This window comes from Ostreococcus lucimarinus, chromosome 3, assembly GCF_000092065.1.
Source record: "Ostreococcus lucimarinus CCE9901 chromosome 3, complete sequence".
NCBI lineage: Eukaryota > Viridiplantae > Chlorophyta > Mamiellophyceae > Mamiellales > Bathycoccaceae > Ostreococcus > Ostreococcus sp. 'lucimarinus'.
This window is the reverse complement of record NC_009357.1, coordinates 707,999-723,748: the sequence shown is the minus strand read 5'-3', so window position 1 is coordinate 723,748 and position 15,750 is coordinate 707,999. Positions and strand designations below refer to the sequence as shown.

The 15,750-nt window shown below is 63.1% G+C and overlaps 12 protein-coding genes across 12 annotated transcripts; 7 read left to right on the top strand and 5 right to left on the bottom strand.

Moving 5' to 3' along the window:
- Positions 1–5: 5 nt before the first annotated feature.
- Positions 6–689, top strand: OSTLU_30774 (predicted protein; the record flags this gene model as incomplete). The annotated part of the gene is made up of 1 exon (XM_001416999.1): positions 6–689. One exon carries the CDS (start codon positions 6–8, stop codon positions 687–689), a length of 684 nt encoding a protein of 227 aa, XP_001417036.1.
- A 118-nt stretch (positions 690–807) lies between these two features.
- On the top strand, positions 808–3,382 carry OSTLU_24282 (predicted protein; the record flags this gene model as incomplete). Its single annotated transcript, XM_001416998.1, has 1 exon — positions 808–3,382. One exon carries the CDS (start codon positions 808–810, stop codon positions 2,056–2,058), a length of 1,251 nt encoding a protein of 416 aa, XP_001417035.1. The 3' UTR covers positions 2,059–3,382.
- Positions 3,383–3,517: 135 nt separating this feature from the next.
- OSTLU_30771 (predicted protein) lies at positions 3,518–4,138 on the bottom strand (the record flags this gene model as incomplete). The annotated part of the gene is made up of 1 exon (XM_001416706.1): positions 3,518–4,138. One exon carries the CDS (start codon positions 4,136–4,138, stop codon positions 3,518–3,520), a length of 621 nt encoding a protein of 206 aa, XP_001416743.1.
- A 600-nt stretch (positions 4,139–4,738) lies between these two features.
- On the top strand, positions 4,739–6,070 carry OSTLU_34219 (predicted protein; the record flags this gene model as incomplete). Its single annotated transcript, XM_001416997.1, has 2 exons — positions 4,739–5,655; positions 5,893–6,070. 2 exons carry the CDS (start codon positions 4,739–4,741, stop codon positions 6,068–6,070), a joined length of 1,095 nt encoding a protein of 364 aa, XP_001417034.1.
- Positions 6,071–6,203: 133 nt separating this feature from the next.
- OSTLU_30769 (predicted protein) lies at positions 6,204–7,974 on the top strand. Its single transcript, XM_001416996.1, has one exon. It carries the CDS (start codon positions 6,262–6,264, stop codon positions 7,906–7,908), a length of 1,647 nt encoding a protein of 548 aa, XP_001417033.1. The 5' UTR covers positions 6,204–6,261; the 3' UTR covers positions 7,909–7,974.
- Positions 7,975–7,984: 10 nt separating this feature from the next.
- Positions 7,985–9,057, bottom strand: OSTLU_30768 (predicted protein; the record flags this gene model as incomplete). Its single annotated transcript, XM_001416705.1, has 2 exons — positions 7,985–8,908; positions 8,995–9,057. 2 exons carry the CDS (start codon positions 9,055–9,057, stop codon positions 7,985–7,987), a joined length of 987 nt encoding a protein of 328 aa, XP_001416742.1.
- Positions 9,058–9,314: 257 nt separating this feature from the next.
- On the bottom strand, positions 9,315–9,943 carry OSTLU_30767 (predicted protein; the record flags this gene model as incomplete). Its single annotated transcript, XM_001416704.1, has 2 exons — positions 9,315–9,659; positions 9,797–9,943. The coding sequence occupies 2 exons, from the start codon at positions 9,941–9,943 to the stop codon at positions 9,315–9,317; spliced, it is 492 nt and encodes a 163-aa protein (XP_001416741.1).
- Positions 9,944–10,054: 111 nt separating this feature from the next.
- Positions 10,055–10,436, top strand: OSTLU_30766 (predicted protein; the record flags this gene model as incomplete). The annotated part of the gene is made up of 2 exons (XM_001416995.1): positions 10,055–10,204; positions 10,389–10,436. The coding sequence occupies 2 exons, from the start codon at positions 10,055–10,057 to the stop codon at positions 10,434–10,436; spliced, it is 198 nt and encodes a 65-aa protein (XP_001417032.1).
- A 226-nt stretch (positions 10,437–10,662) lies between these two features.
- OSTLU_12381 (predicted protein) lies at positions 10,663–11,052 on the bottom strand (the record flags this gene model as incomplete). Its single annotated transcript, XM_001416703.1, has 2 exons — positions 10,663–10,791; positions 10,816–11,052. 2 exons carry the CDS (start codon positions 11,050–11,052, stop codon positions 10,663–10,665), a joined length of 366 nt encoding a protein of 121 aa, XP_001416740.1.
- A 608-nt stretch (positions 11,053–11,660) lies between these two features.
- Positions 11,661–12,389, bottom strand: OSTLU_14735 (predicted protein; the record flags this gene model as incomplete). Its single annotated transcript, XM_001416702.1, has 1 exon — positions 11,661–12,389. One exon carries the CDS (start codon positions 12,387–12,389, stop codon positions 11,661–11,663), a length of 729 nt encoding a protein of 242 aa, XP_001416739.1.
- An 811-nt stretch (positions 12,390–13,200) lies between these two features.
- Positions 13,201–13,836, top strand: OSTLU_14734 (predicted protein; the record flags this gene model as incomplete). Its single annotated transcript, XM_001416994.1, has 1 exon — positions 13,201–13,836. The coding sequence occupies one exon, from the start codon at positions 13,201–13,203 to the stop codon at positions 13,834–13,836; it is 636 nt and encodes a 211-aa protein (XP_001417031.1).
- Positions 13,837–14,229: 393 nt separating this feature from the next.
- OSTLU_14733 (predicted protein) lies at positions 14,230–15,748 on the top strand (the record flags this gene model as incomplete). Its single annotated transcript, XM_001416993.1, has 2 exons — positions 14,230–14,993; positions 15,112–15,748. 2 exons carry the CDS (start codon positions 14,230–14,232, stop codon positions 15,746–15,748), a joined length of 1,401 nt encoding a protein of 466 aa, XP_001417030.1.
- Positions 15,749–15,750: the final 2 nt, after the last annotated feature.

Genomic DNA, 15,750 nt, shown 5'->3' with positions numbered 1-15,750 from the left:
CCGCGATGGCGCTCGCGATCAATCTCCGCGCGCGCACGCGCGCGTGCGAGCCTCGACACGCGCGCAAGGACGACGTCGAGCTCTCCGCTCGCGCGCGTCGCGCCGCGGAGGCGCAGAGCGCGACGCGCGCGAACGATGACACCGATGGGGACAAAATCCGCGCGCTCGGCCAGGCGCTGCGTCGACTCGACGTCGCGCTCCTCGGCGCGCCGTGGTGCGAGAAGTGCAAGCAACAAAAACAACTCCTCGCCGAGCTCCTCCCGACGCGATGGCGACAGCACTACGTCGATTGCGGGAACGCGTCGAGGTGCTTGACGTGCGCGCGGTGCGCGACGACGCCGACGTGGCGCGTCGGCGGCAGACGATATCCGGGCGTCTTCGATCTGAACACCCTCACCGAGCTCGTCGGTTTGCAGCAGATCGGCCACCGACAGACGATCGAGGATCGCGTGATCGACGCCGTCGACGCCGGCGATCCCCTGGGCGGGTTGAAACTCGGCGATTTGCCCGTGCGCGGTCGCTCGCGGCGCCATCGTCGGCGCGCCGGTTGGGCCAAGCGCGACGCCGTGCGTCTCGCGCAGCGCGAGCAGGGCAAGTTTTGGTGCGAGTTCGGCGAGCTTTTAACGCCTCGCATCGCTCGTCGCGCGCGCGAGGCCGCGCTCAGGGGCGAGGCGCTCCGTCCGGTCTAGCGTCGCGTCTCTTCGTCCCGTCCCGGCGCCTCGTCCTGTAACGGCGTCGCGACGCGATTACATCGATCGATCGGTCCGCATTCGTCGACGCCCGCGCGCGCGTCCTCGTCGCGCCGAGATGGGGCTGAGCAAAGAGCAACTTCGTCGGCGCTCGCGCGCGCTGCGCCAGGGCGTCAAGCGCGGCCGCGCGTGCGCCGCGTGCGTCGCGCTCGCCACCGTCGTCGCGCTCGCGCTCGGACTCGCGCAGGTATCGCTGGGCGGCGCGTACGACCCGGCGCTGGACGCGCGGTGCGTGCGAACGCTGAAAGAGACGCAGCGATCGTGGTTCGAGCACCGGGCGTGTCACTACAGCGCGAGGGAGGCGCGGGCGGATTTCATCGCGGCGGAGCTGGCGTTGACGGTGCGAGCGAGACACGCGCCGGGACCGTGCGTGGTGATGACGATCGGATTGCCGGAACCAGGGTCCGGACGCGAGGGCGACGATGCGAGAGTGATGCGAAGGCGGGGAAGCGTGGACGCGGGGATGGCGACGAAGATGGGATTTTGGGTGAACGCGATGGCGAACGCGGGAGCGTTTGAGTGCGAGACGAGGACGTACGTGGACGAGCGCGCGGTGGAGACGTTGAGCGCGACGCTGAAGGATCTCGGACACGACAATTCGATAGTGGAGAAGTTATGGAACGATCGACGAGTGAGTCGACAGCTCGATGAGGAGTTTGAGCAAATCGCGAAGACGTCGCCCAAGGCGAAGCTGACGGTTTTGATCAACGACGCGAAGCGCTCTCGCTCGCAATTCGCGCGGTTCAAGAAAGGTTTGGCGAGTGGAAAAGTCAGTACGATTATTTGGCGACGTGAGATTACGAGCAAGGCGCAGCGTAAGGCGTTACTGGGGGAAGTTAAGCTCGTCGCGCAGTACGGGTACTCAGTCTATCTCGCGGGCGCGAGCGCGGATGCCGATGGAAAGGCCACGCCGACGGCGTACTTGAGAGTCGATCACGGTGCGTGGGATGATATTTTCGCCACACCGAATTCTGGGATCGAGCTCACCATCGTTGCCGTCGCGCGAGATAATAAGTTCAAGACGTTGCTCGATCAAACGTTTGGGTTGTGCCCGGTGAAGACGTCGGTGTTGAACTTCAACGAACCGAAAGGTCACAGCTGTCACTGCGACTCCGACCGGTTCACGGACGAAATGGCTGACTCGAAATGTAGCTTACAAAGTCGACTCGGACTCGGAACGTCGACGTACAACTGGTTCTCGAGCCTCTTAAGCGGGCGAACGGACACCGATGCGGCGGGCGTTTCGGAACTCGAAGAGGCTCTCGGCGGCAAGATCGATAGCGACGAACGCAAGTTAGCTCGACGATGATTTCTTTGTTCATTCGTGGAATTATTACACGACGCGGACGCCGTCCGGCGGGTCGCCGCGCGCGCCGGCGCCGGTGCCGCGATTCTCGTTTAATGTACAGTATACTGTAGTGGTAAATGATGTCTTGTGTGTCTTGCACTTTGTCGCTCGGGACGTCTGTCGGGGAAAATGTCTCGACGACGGACGACGCCGAGCTCGGCTCACGCGCACCCTTCGAGCGGCGTCTTCGAGTCGTCGGCGCACCCGAGAATGTGAATGTCGTCGTTCCCGCTGTTGACGATTTGCGTCGACGCAGAGTACGGCCCCCATCCCGGCTCAACCTCGCCCGCCCCGTTGCTGAGGTAGTACGCGCAACTGAAACGGTGCTGCGCGGACGGGTGCTTTTCGTTGATGAAGAGAAAACTCGGGTATCCGTGTTGCTTGGCGTATCGCTTGCAGTCACCCGGACCCTTGGCTTTGCCGAAGCCTTCTGCGTAGGTGTGCGTCGCGTGTGCCCAACCCTCGATTTCGTTTTGAGCGTGTCGCGCGTGGTTGCGACAGCCGTTGGCGACGGAGGCGTGAGGATTGGTGCACGCGGTGCCGTGAATGACGTCCCCGGGCTCGTCCGCGTGCGCCGAGTGGAAAGCGCTGTAGAAGACGCACGAGTTCCTGCGAGCGGCTTCGGGGTGCGCCGGGGAGAGCCAGAGCCACGCTTCGTAACCGTGTTGGGCGGCGAACTGTCGACAGACGTTAGACGACGGCGCGTTGCCCATGCCCATGGCGTACGCCTGCGACGCCGTTCTGTGCCAGCCTCGCACCGTTCCGCATCCGCCCAGCGGCGTCATGCCCGGGACCGAACATCCAGTCACCCGGTGTTCGTCCGTCTCGTCCCCGGCGAACGGGCCGAAGATGTCGTAAAACGCGCACCTGTTTCGCTTCTCCGCCGCCTCGACGTGTTCGTCGTAGTGGACCCACGCGCTGTAATTACGCTCCGCCGCCAACGTCCCGCAACGCCGCGGATCCGTCACCTCGACATCCAACAGCGTCTTCGGCATGTTCGCCGCGGCGCCTCGCGCGACGGACAGCGCCGGCGCGCCGCCGCCGCCGCCGCCGCCGTCCGAGTCGCACCGACACTCGCACGAGCACAGTCCCAGCCCCGCCTTCAATCCGAGCCGCGCGCCCGTCGACCGTCCGACCTCGTGCGCCGCGAGCGCCGCCGCGCACGCCACCGCGATCGCGCCGAGCAGCGCGCGCGGCGACACGCGCACGCCGTCCTCGCGTCGACGCCCGAACGACGAATCGGCATCGATCGTCGCGCCGGGCGTCGCGCCGTACGACATCGTCGCGGGACGACAAATGATTGGTGTTGAACGCTCGACGCGCGACCGCGCGCGCGGGCGTCGTTAAATCAATGAATGGTGGAAATTCAGTTATTATACGGCGCCGACTGAAAGTTATGATGTGATACGCGCGCGGGTCGCTACTTTCGCCCTCGATGCAAATCCGCCAAGTCGAGCAAATCCATCTCGCCGTCGTCTTGCCCAGCCTGCACCACGCCCTTGACTTCGGGCACGTAGTGCATCAGCATATTTTCGATCCCACTCTTCAGCGTCACGCTCGACGAAGGGCACCCGTCGCAAGAGCCTTGCAACTGCACCGTCACGAGCCCGCTCTCGGGATCGAACGCCTTGAACACGATGTCTCCCCCGTCTTCCGCCACCGCCGGTCGAATCCTCGTCTCGAGGAGTTCCTTGATCATCGCCACGATTTCATCGTCGTCCTCCGCGATCGCCGTCCCGCTCGCCGCCAATTTCTCCTCGTCCATCACCGTCTCTCCGCTCGCGTAAAAGTTCGTAATCGCCTCAAACGTCTGCGGTTTCACCGTCTCCCACTCCGCGTCTTCGCCCTTCGTCACCGTCACGAAGTCGATCCCGAAGAAGACATTCGTGACGCCTTCGATCGCGAACAACCGCTTCGCCAGCGGGCTCGCCATCGCTTCCCTCGCGTTTGAAAAATTCTTCGACCCCTCCGCGTACACCTCGCGCCCGGGCTGAAACATCAGGCTCATCGGATTCGGCGTCGTTTGCGTCTGAATGAACATCGTTCGCGCGCCCCGGCGCGTCGTCGTCGTCGGCGCCGTCGTCGTCGGCGCCGTCGTCGTCGTCAGCGCCGTCCACGGCGCCGCGCGCGACGAAATCGTCTCGCGCGTCGACAACGTCATCAAGCCTCGCGGTCGCGTCGTCGCCGTCGCCGTCGCCGTCGCCGTCGTCGTCGTCGTCGTCGCGCGCGCGCGCGCGCGCGCCTCTCGCGCGAGCGCGCCGGCGCGCCGACGCATCGCGCGCAGCATCGCGCGCGTCGTCGTGTGCGCGCGCGCGTCGTCGACCGTCCGTCGACCATCCGTCGCGCCGCCGCCGCACTCGACGACGCGCGCGCGTCGATCGCGACCGACGCCGTCGACGCGACGCGCGCGACGATTTCGTCGCCCGCGGTCGAGCGCGCGGCGCGCGCGCGAGGCGATAGAGCGCGGCGCTCGAGCGCGATGGACGACGCGGCGGCGGCGGCGACGGAGGACGACGACGACGACGTCGAGGACGCCTTCATCGATCCCGCGGCGGACGATTACGAGGAGGTCGCGGACCTGGACGAGGACGACGAGGCGCCGATGTCGAGCGACGACGAGGACGAGGCGGAGGACGAGGCGATGGATGGGGACGGGACGACGACGGAGGACCGGGACGCGGCGGCGTCGACGACGATCGCGCCGCCGAGGGACGACGCGGAATGCGTGGCGGCGACGCACGACGCGCCGGTGTACGCGGTGGCGTGGTCGAACGACGGCGCGGAGGCGACGGTGGTGAGCGGCGGGGGGGACGATAAGGGATATTTGAGACGAGGCGCGGGGGAGGCGCGAGAGCTGGGAGGACACGGGGAGAGCGTGTCGTGCGCGGCGTTCAGCGCCGACGGTGGCTTGCTCGCCACGGGTGGACTCGATGGAAAGGTGTGCATTTATGATGGGAAGACGGGCGCGGTCGAACGCGCGCTCGAGGGACCGGGCGGGGGAATCGAGTGGGTGGCGTGGCATCCGCGAGGACGCGTGACGCTCGCGGGGAGCGAAGACTTCACGGCGTGGATGTGGAACGGCGACGACGGTGCGCTCATGCAAGTGTTCAGTGGACACAGTGAGCGCGTGTCGTGCGGTGGATTTACGCCCGACGGTAAGCAAGTCGTCACCGGGTCTTACGACGGATCGTTGCGAGTGTGGCAACCGAGAACGGGAGCGTGCGAACACGCGTTCCGCGGGCATCCGTTCCACGACGGTCCGCTCACGTGCGTCGCGTTTCATCCATCGACGCTGGGATTAACCATCACCGGGAGCGAAGACAACACCGCTCGATTGGTGAGCACGACGACTGGGAAAGTTCTGGCGCCGCTCGTGGCGCACACGGAAACCATCGAAGCCGTCGGATTCAGCGACATCATGCCGGTGTGCGCCACCGGCTCGCTGGATAAGCAAATTATCATTTGGGACACGAATTCGTGTCAAGCCAGAGGTACGCTCTCGCACGGTGGTGCGGTGAGCCAGCTTCGATGGATTCCGAACACCATGTGTTTGTATAGGTACGTCTTCGAGCGTCGCTTCGGTCGTTTGACTTCGCAACATAAGGGCCTCGCGCGTTTGCACGTAACGCGCGGTGGTGGACATAGCTTGCATATATCACTCGCCTCGCATCGACGCGACACCGAGCTTTGAGACCTCAACTCCATCGTTCAAGCCGTCGATTTGGCGACATTTCGTCTACTCGCTTCGCCGCGCTCCTTCGACTTACGTTCAGTATCTATTTTCCACTCCCACAGCACATCCGTCGACGGCATCGTGCGACTCTGGGATGCCCGCACGTCTACGTGTCAACGAGAGGCGCACGGTCACACGAAAGGGATCTTAGACTTCGCCATGAGTCCCGACTACGCTCGAGTCATCACCGCGAGCGACGACTGCACGGCGCGCATATTCAACTTCTCCAATCCCACGTAAACGCTCGCGCGCGATCGCGAGCGTTCGTCGATTTCGACAATTTCAATATAACAAAACTTCGTACGAACGCGCATCGTCATCGGGCGTCGCGCGTCGCGTCCACGTCGCTCACGCGGCGTTCGAGCGTCACAGTCGCCCTCGCCGAGAACAGACAATCATGACCACCGCACCGCGCACCGCATGAGCGACGAATGATTCGAAAAGAACGCTCCGACGATCGCGTCGACGCCGAACGCCGCGCGCGCGCGTCCACGGTGCAGTCCAGGCTCGCGCGTCGCGAATTCACCTCCGCGTCTGGTGCCAAGCCCGAACAAATCTTCCGGTCGATCCCACCGCGGCTGACGATCCCGATCGAGCGCGTCATCGACGACGCTCGCAAGATGCTCTCGTGCGTCCTGCTCGGCTTCACCGCGGACGGCGATCATCTGGTGAGTTACAGCGCGGAGGGAGGAGAGAATTTCAGCTTCGAGCTGCAAATTTGGAAATTTCAACCGGGGGCGCGCGCGCGCTTGCTCGCGACGACGCCGCTGTTCGAGAGCGATATGGGCGATTTCGGACGCGGAATGCGCGGGTTGTCCGAAGATTTCGGTGGGGCTTTCGCGGATGCGCCGACGGAGGCGAACGTGCGGGTACACGTGTGCGAGAGTTGGGACCGTTCGACGCTGGTGGTGCACGGGGAGGCGCGCAGGCACGGAGGAGAGGATGGAGATGGACGAGGACGAATCGCGAAGAAGTGCTGCGTGACGGTACTGCCGTCGCCGGCGAGCGTGAAGCCGGGGACGGCGATCGCGGCGACGCACATGAGTTACGTGAGCGCCGCGCTGTCGCCGTTTCATCCGAGTTGGAGCGGCGTGACGCCGGCGGCGACGCCGCAAGATGATGCGCTCGAGCTTGGAGACGAAGGAGAAGATACGTGCATCGGTGATCCATACGCGTTTAACGCGAATGAGATGAGTCCGAGGCGTAAGTTGAGAAAATCGGACGCTGTGATGAGAGATTTAGTTGACGGTGGCAAGTTCGCGCTCAACACCGCAGACGCACTCCTGACGGTGGACATCGCGACGGCGACGTTGAATCCGCGAGACGCTCACGATCGATCTCTCATGGAGGTTCAATTGCAAGGCAGTATTGGATCACTCGTTTCCGTGATTCCAGCGTGTCATTCGCCGTTGGTGAAATGGCATGGAAGTGACGCGAGCGATTTGAGCGTTGGCAATGAAGACGTGTACGTGGAAGATCAAGGCGTGCTTGGTGATACTGCACCGTACGTTTACGTCTCAGCACTTCCCAGATCAGTGCGTGTGTGCATCATCACGCCTTGGATCGCGCTCGAAATGAGTAAAGTCTTGAACTCTTCCTTGCGAGCGGCTTTAGACTTTGGATTTACTTTGCGCGATTATGAACTGTTTCCTCTCCAGTACATTGTCAGCCCAAAGAGTGGTGAAGAGCCCAGCATGCTCGTTGCGAGTTTGAGTGTTCTCGCGCCGAGTTCATGGAGTCATCAGCCTACTTGTCCCGGCCGTATGCGCGTCGTGGTGACCATCATAGATCGCCAACTCGATCGCACGCTGAGCAGTGGTGGCCACGTGGTGTACAGTCATGAGCTCCCGGTGCACACCGAAGGGAAGCAACCGACGGAGACGCTCCTGCACGCCGCTCGTGTGCATGTGATGCAAATGCGCAAGACTTGTTTGATTCCCACCGCCAGATGGACGCGAAATGCGTCGACAATGACGAATACAAACGTCGTCATGACTGGGCGGTCCGCCTCCACGATAAAACACCCAACGCTGCCCATTTGCATCGTTGGCTATGGCATTCGCTCAACGCAAGATTGATGAAAACGCAGGATTGATGAAATGTATGATACGATTTGACTATGTAGTTCTACGCTGTAATACAACAAGACGCCCGCTACTTTGTACCTGCAGAGATGGCGGTGAACGCGCTCCACAGCGAAATATCTCCCCCGTCGCCGGCGTACGCCAGAACCAATTCCTTCGGGTGAAACGCTATGGTATTCATCGCCTCTTTCGTTTTGATTTGTGCCACGCAATCGCCAGTCATCACCTCTGCGACATCTATTTTTAAATCTTCCGAAGCGGCGGCTATATATCGGCTATCGTGGCTGTAGGAAACTGAGCGAATCGGGTAGTCCAAGCGCACGATAGTGTCGTAGCAGATGTTTGTTTCAGACTCCCATAAGCTCACGATCGCATCTGCAGCACCCATGGCGTGATACTTTCCGGTAGGGTCGATCGCCATGCAGTAACACCCGCCATTATGTGCAAAATGCGATGAAAGCGGCGTCAACGATCCCGTCGTCTCGTCAAACGTAAACTTTTCCATTTTCCCTTCTCCAGTCGCCATCATGAACGATTTCCCGGTCTTATCCCACATCATCTCATTCGCCTCGTACTTGAACTTTTGCTCCCAAATCACCTTCATCGTCGTCACGTCGACGATCGAGATCACGTCCGACTTGCTCCCGACGGCGACGTGCCGCCCGCTCGGCGACCACGCCGCGTTCATCAATCCTTCCTTCATCTCGATCGTCCCCGCGCATTTCCCGCTCTTCGCGTCCCAAATCTTTGCCGTTTTATCCGAACTCACAGTCAGCGCGCGATCACCTCCTTGACGCGACGGATCGAACCGCAATTGCTCCACCGCGCCCGCGTGTCCTCGAAGCGTCTGCGCCCCTCGTCCCGTGCCCGCCCCGTGTTCGACATCGTGCACGCGCACGTCGTGCTCCACTCCCCCGGACGCGAGCTTATCGCCTCCCACCGACCACTGCACGGTCTTCACGGCTTTCTTACCCCCCACGAGCGTCGTCGTTCGCTGACACGACGCGAAACCGTTCGAGTCAGTCGCGGATTCGAGGTTGCGCAATCGTCGTCGAAATCGTCGTAAACAGTCGCGCGTACCGCGTTAGAGTCGTCGTAAGTGAGCTTTGGAGGTTCGAACTCCCCGGGATTGGGCATGTACATCCCCTCGAGCGCGTACGCGGTGGAATCGACGACGCCGAAGGGGCGCTCGGGGAACGGCGACGGCATCGCGGCGGCGCTTCGAGAAGTGACGTCGGAGACGAACGACGAGACGACGTCGACGAGACGACTGCGCGTGGTCTAATTACAACATATGCGCGAATGGTGGTGAGACGGTGCGTTATTCTAACTGGGACGCGACGCGCGCGCGCATCGACGATTCGTCGACTCGGCGCGGCGGCGTCCGAAACGTCCCGAGCTCACTTCTTCAACTGCTTCTCCACCTCGCGCGCCGCCTTGGCGCACATCGCGGCGTCGGCGCTCGCCATCAACTTCGTCGTCTCGATCCTATCGTACCCCGCGCTCGATCGCAGCAGGCACGTGAACGTCCTCGAGTCGTGGTTTTTCGGAAACGTGTACACGCACACGCCGTCAAACGCCCCCGTCTGCGTCACGTAAAACGTCTTCAAGCTCCCGCCGAGCATCCCGATCAGACGCGCGACCAACCGTTCGGCGTCCTCCGCGCCCTCCATCGTGCTCTTGGCGTTCGCGCGGTTCAGGGTGAACTGCGTCATGAACGTCGGTTCGGTCGGTTCGAATTTCACCTACGTTTTCGCGCGCGCGCGTCGCGTCAGTCCCGCGTTCGTCCCTTCGCGCGCCGTCCATCGACGCGCGCGCATCGTCGTCGTCCTCCCATCGCGCCGTCGCGCGCGCCGTCGTCGCGCTCGTCGCGCGCGCGCACCTTTTTCGTCGGCGCGTACGCCAACTCCTCGCTCTCCGCGCCGACGAACGTCCCGACCGCGCGTCGCGCGTCGATCGCCCGTCCCGTCGGTCGCCGCGCGTCGACGCCCGCGACCGCTCGCGACGCTCGCGCGATCGCTCGAAGCATCGTCGTCGCTCGGCGCGCGCGCGCGCGCGTGTGCGGGGCGACGCTCTAGGTCAGTCGGTCGACCGTCGCCGTCGCCGCCGCACTCGCGCGCGCGGACGACGACTCGCGACGATGCCGTTCTGCACGCTGAACGCCGCGTTTGCGGTGGCGAGCGCGACGTTCGTGGGCGGCGCCGTCGTCGCCGCGCGCTCGGGCGCGGACGCGGAGAGCGCGCTGGGACGATGGCGACGCGCGCGCGACGAAAAGATCGCGGCGGAGGAGGTGCGTGGACGCGCGAGCCGACCGCGCGCGCTTCGAAAGGCGCGCGGCGGAGGCGCGGGGGGAGACGCGCGCGGGCGCGGGCGCGAATCGAGACGGGAGACGCGCGAGGGGGCGGGCGAGAGACGGGGGACTGGATAACGCGAAGCGAGACTGACCGACGACGCGAACGCGCGCGGGACGACAGGCGGTGAAGAAGGGAGCGAAGAAGGGCAAGGGTAATAAGAAGAAATAATACGGGCTCGGTGTGCTTTCGCGATTGATGGTTGATTGTTTGAACGCCGCGCGATTCGGCGCGACGGCGACGGTTCGGCGAGTCGTCGACGCGCGAGGCGACGCTCGCGAGAGCGCTTGATGTAAAAGAACCGACGGATTAGTTACAGAGTATCGCGTTTTACTCGTCGCGCTCATCTTCACGTACCGCGCGCGTTCTTTGTTCACCCACGACTCGACAAAGTAGCTTACATGGTGAGGTCCATGATAGCCGAAACGATGTCGCCCGGGTTAGCCTTCAAAGCGGTGACAGCCTTGGCGCGGGACACGTTCGCTTGCGTCATCACGAGCTCGATATCCTTCGCCTCAACCCCAGTCTCATCAACATCACCTTCCTCGACTTCTTCCAAAGTCGGCATCGCCGCGCCCGCGGCCGGAGCCTCGGCCTTGAAGGCGTTCTTGAGCTGCGCCGCCTGCGCGGCCAAATCCTCCGTCTTGGCCTCACCGAAGATGACGTACGAGTCCGAACCCGGCGAGTGGAAAACATCCGGCGAGTTGATCACGAACATCGCCTGCTTGCCCTTCCTGAACGTCACGCGTTGCACGTCGTCGAGCTGTTCCAAGCCCAACTTTTGCATCGTCTTGCGCGCCTTCTTTTCGGCTTTGCTAACATCGTGCCCATCCGCTGTTTTCGCGTAAACATCGCGCTCGCACATCGTCAGTGTCTCATTCTTTCATCTCACGCCCGCTCTCACCGCCAACCGTCCGTCGACGCGCGCGCGATTCATTCTTCTCGCCAAACATCGGATCACCAAGGCATCGGGTTTGTCCCGCGCGCGAGCGCATCGAATCGACGTACCGTGGTCATCTTCCTCCTCATCGGACTCAACATCCTGCGTCGGCGCGTGCGAACGATTTCACGTCGTTAATTTCCACGCTTAAACGCGTCGCGCGCGCGTCGCATCGCGTCGCATTTCGCGCTCGACCGCTCGCATCGCGGTCGATACGAAACCCTATTCTCGTCTTCGCGCGCGTCGCGTCGCGCGTCTTCGCGCGCGTTTCGTCGCGCTCGACGCACCTCGATTTGGGGAGCCTTTTCTTCTTCGGCGCTCATCGTTCCTTTGCTCGCTTCGGGGCGTCGCGACGAGGCGAGCGCGGAAAAGACGGCGTCGTGGGCGCGCGCGACGGTGTCGAGCGTTCAAAGTCCGTGTTGATGGCTATACTTGGAGTGAGATATTTACGAGCGCTAAGACGGGAGAACGCCGTCGAGGCACGCCGCGAGGACGTGGGATGGGGTGTAAATCGGGATTTTGGGGGTTTTGAGGTAGGTCACGCGGTCGGGGGTCTTTGACGACGAAGAGCCCGCGTCGAGGCGAAGGACGAAGTCGCCGTCGGCGGTTGCGCGTTTCGCCCCGCCGAGCGAGAGTAAGTCCAAGACCACGCCTTCGACGCCGGCGCGGGTGTTTACGCCAGTGCTAGGGGATGCCGTCGAGCCATACATGCTCCACGTCTTGCCACGAAACGGATGGTCGCGCTCGATCATTGGATTGTAGGCGTGCGCGCGTTCAAACGCTTTGTCGCGGAGGAGAAATTTCTGCGTCGGGAGAAACTTCCCGCTCGTCGTGGACTTTTCCAGCCAATCAGCCTTGACGATCGGGCAATTCTGTAAAGCTGACGCCATCACGTTCTTCGTTCGCTTCAAAGGCGCTTCGGTGACGAAGACGGTGAAGTCGCGCAACGACGTCGCGATGTCGCCGCCGAGCGACTCAATCTTCTTGCTCAAAGCCTTCACCTGACGCGGGCTGAACCCCGAGCTCAACAGCACGCGGTGCGTCGCACTCGAATCATTCGTCGTCTTTTGCGACTTTTTCGCCTTGGTGACCGCGGTCTTCGTCGTCGGCGCGCGCTTCTTCTTTTCGCCGCTCGTCTTCTTTGACGCCGGCGCTCTCTCCTCCGCCGACGCGCTGATTCGCATGGACGAACGCTCGCACACCACTGCCGTCGCCACGCCTTCTACTTTTTTCTCACCCTCACTGAGCTTCTTTCGCGACGTCGCGGCGATGACGTCGGTTCCCTCGCTCGCCTTCGCTCTCTCCGTCTTGAGCGCCGCGTCGCGCTTCGGTCTCCCTCTCGCGTTCAACAGCGCCTTCGCCCTCTCCTCCGCCTCCCTCGCGACGCGTTCCTTCTCTTCTATCACCGCTAGCGCGCCATCGCCCGACACTTTCGCCGCCGCGGACGGATCGTACGCGCTCCACGCTCTCGCCGCGCTCGTCCCGCCGAGCGCGTCCTCCTCCTCCTCCTCCTCCTCGCTGTCGCTGTCGCTCAGCGCTCGCACCGCGCCGACGCGCGCGTCCGCGTCTTTCGCGTCGTCGTCGTCGTCGTCGCGTTCCCTCGCGCGCGTCCCGTCGTCGTCGTCGTCGTCGTCGTCGTCGTCGTCGTCGCGACCTCGACCGTTGAGCGACGACGACGGCGTTCCCGCGCCGTACGACGCGCGCGCGTACCGCGCGCCGCGCCCGTCGCAGAACTCGAGCGCGTCGTCGCCTTCGAACGCGTCGTCGTCCATCGCGCCGCGCGCGATCGCCGCGCGGCGCGATGCGGGCGTCGACGCGACGCGACGTCGAGTCGATGTCAAATCTTTGACGAATTTCGAGGCGCCGAACGGACGTTTCGCGGGCGTTACGCGCGCCGCACACGACGACGCGCGACGCCGCGCGCGACGTGAAACGAGAAAAAAAAATTAAAACGCGCAGGGCGCGCGACGACGGACGCCGAGGACGCGCGACGCGATGGCGGTGATCGATTTCGCGCGCTCTGGAAAAGGTTGGCACCTGGTGAGGGACGTCACGGCGCGGGACGTCGCGGAGACGGCGCTGGCGCGGGGATTCGTCCGGCCCGGGATCGACGACGCGAAGCCGCTCACGCGAAGGGCGGATATGGATGGATTCTTTCGAATGTTCTCGGTGAACTCGCTGTCGAACTTTAAGCGGGTGTTCGCGTTTAATGAATTGAAAGCGCCGAGCGTCGGCGGCGAGGTGTTCGTCGAGGAGCGACGACGAGAGACGGAGGAGGAGGTCACGTGGGAGTGTCCAGCGGTGGAAGAGTACGAAACGCTGGCGAAAAATTGGGATAAGGAACACGTGCATAAGTGGCGCATGCTGCCGAAGCCGGGAGGGGCGGTGTGTCGTCCGGATGATTGGTACGCGCTGTACGCGGCGAAGCAGCAGGCGGAGAAGGGCGACTGCGTCGGCGAAAAGCCCATGTGGGCGTCGCACGGTGGCATCGCCTACGACGATCGCGAGCGATGGGATTTTTGGAACAAGCTCAAAGGGTTGTCTCGCGAGGACGCGAAGAAGAAGTTTTGCGAGGCGTACGGACGCGCCATGCTGGCGGAGAGAGAGAGTCTCAATTTCAGAAAGTATTAAACGCGACGACGACGACGACGACGACGACGGCGTCGTCGCGCATCGCTTCGCGCGCGTCCGCAAAAGTCTAAGAGGCACGCGTTGAAAAATACGAATTTTACGTTTCATCAGAGCGTCCATCGCATCGAACTTCCCGCTCTCGCGCGTTTTCGCTCGTCGCGGTCGCGCCTCGGCCTTCACAACGCACCTCTCCAGCCGGCGAACGACATGTTCGCGGCGGCGACGACGACGCGTCTCGCGCCGCGCGCGCCGCGCGCCGCGCGAAACCAACGCTCGGATAACGTTTGCGGTAGAACCGTCGCCCGTCGCGTCGTCGCGGTCGCGTCGGCGACGCCATCGACCGATGAAGATGCCGACGCGCACCGTCATCGTCATCATCACAAGCGTCGGTCGATGCTCGCGTCTACGTGCGCGCTCGCGCTCGGCGCGCTCGTCGGAACGGCGCCGAAGGGCGCGCTCGCGGCGCCCGCCGCGGGACCGACGGCGGAATCGCTTCGCGCGCGCGATATCTACTTTGGGAACGGGTGCTTTTGGGGACGACAACACACGTTTTACGAAGCCGAGCTCTCGCTGGGGCGAACGGACGACACGATCACCTCCGTCGTGGGATACGGCGGTGGTGCGAGCGTCAGAGAGGGTGATAAACCGGTGTGCTACTATTACGGCGCGGCGGACACGGTGTACGAACGATTGGGTCACGCCGAAGTCGTCGCCGTGGACGCGGCGAACGCGAGCGAGTTAAAGCCGCTCGCGGACGCGTATTTCGCGAGCTTCCAAAAGATTCCCGGACTCGGAATGCAGCGCGTGGACCCTCAAGACGCAGGTCCAGGGTATAGAAACTGCATCGCGCTTCCGGGTGGGATCGATTCGCCGTTGTTCAAGGTGATCGAGGAGGCAAACGTGCACGGCATGAAGCTCGTTCCGGGTTCGGGCAACGTCATGGCGCCCAAGGCCAAGCCCACGGAAACGGACGTCATCAACAGCGTGTGGATTTACGACAGCGCCAAGCTACCGTTTTACCCCGCCGAAGTTTACCACCAATTCCACGACGGTCTCGGCTACAAATTCCCCGTCGCGTACACGCGCGGCGTCAAGGCCAACGCGTTGGAGCGCGGTTTAATCGCCCCCACGGGATGTCCCGAGATGCGCGAGCGCTCGTTCGCTGATTTCACTTCCACCACCGCTTAATTAATCCATCGCGCTCGTTCCCTCCCCCGCTGTAATCATGACGCAAGCATTCGTTTCGCTCGCTCGCGCCTTCGCCCCGCACACTAGGGCGCGCCGCGACAATTCTCAAATGGATCGCGAGCTCACCCCCGCCGAGCTCAAGGCATCGATCGCCGCCATGCCCGCGCGCGAAGAACCCGATTTCCTTCGTCCTCGCTACATCAACGCCTCGCACGAGCCACCGACGCCGACGATGTCGCTCGAAGGATTCAAGACGGCGCTCTTGAAACGCCGACTTCGAGAGATCGACGCGGCCGATCGCGCGCGCGTCGTCAGTAAAACGACGATCGCGAAAGAGATAAAAGCCATTAAGCACGAACTGCGAGGGACGAAAGCGCGGGCGGCGGCGTCGAGATTAGCGTCGAGACATCGAGAGATCGCGGAGGAGACGCGCGAGGCGCGCGCCGAGGCGGAACGAGCCAAACGCCGCGCGCTGCAGTTGAAGGAGGAGCTCGAGGAAGAGGCGAAGGACATCGAAAAAGCGATCAAGATGGAGCGGGAGGAGCGCGCGGTGGCGCTGAAGGAGAACGAGAAAAAGCGAAAGGAGCGACGCGCGGTCGTCGAGGCGGAGCTCGAGCGACACGCCGCCAAGCGGCACAAGCTCGTCGCCTCGCTCAAGGAAATCATTGCGCAGCAGAGCGTGGCGAAGAAAACGTTAGAGGGCGCGTTGGCGAGCGCGCGATGATT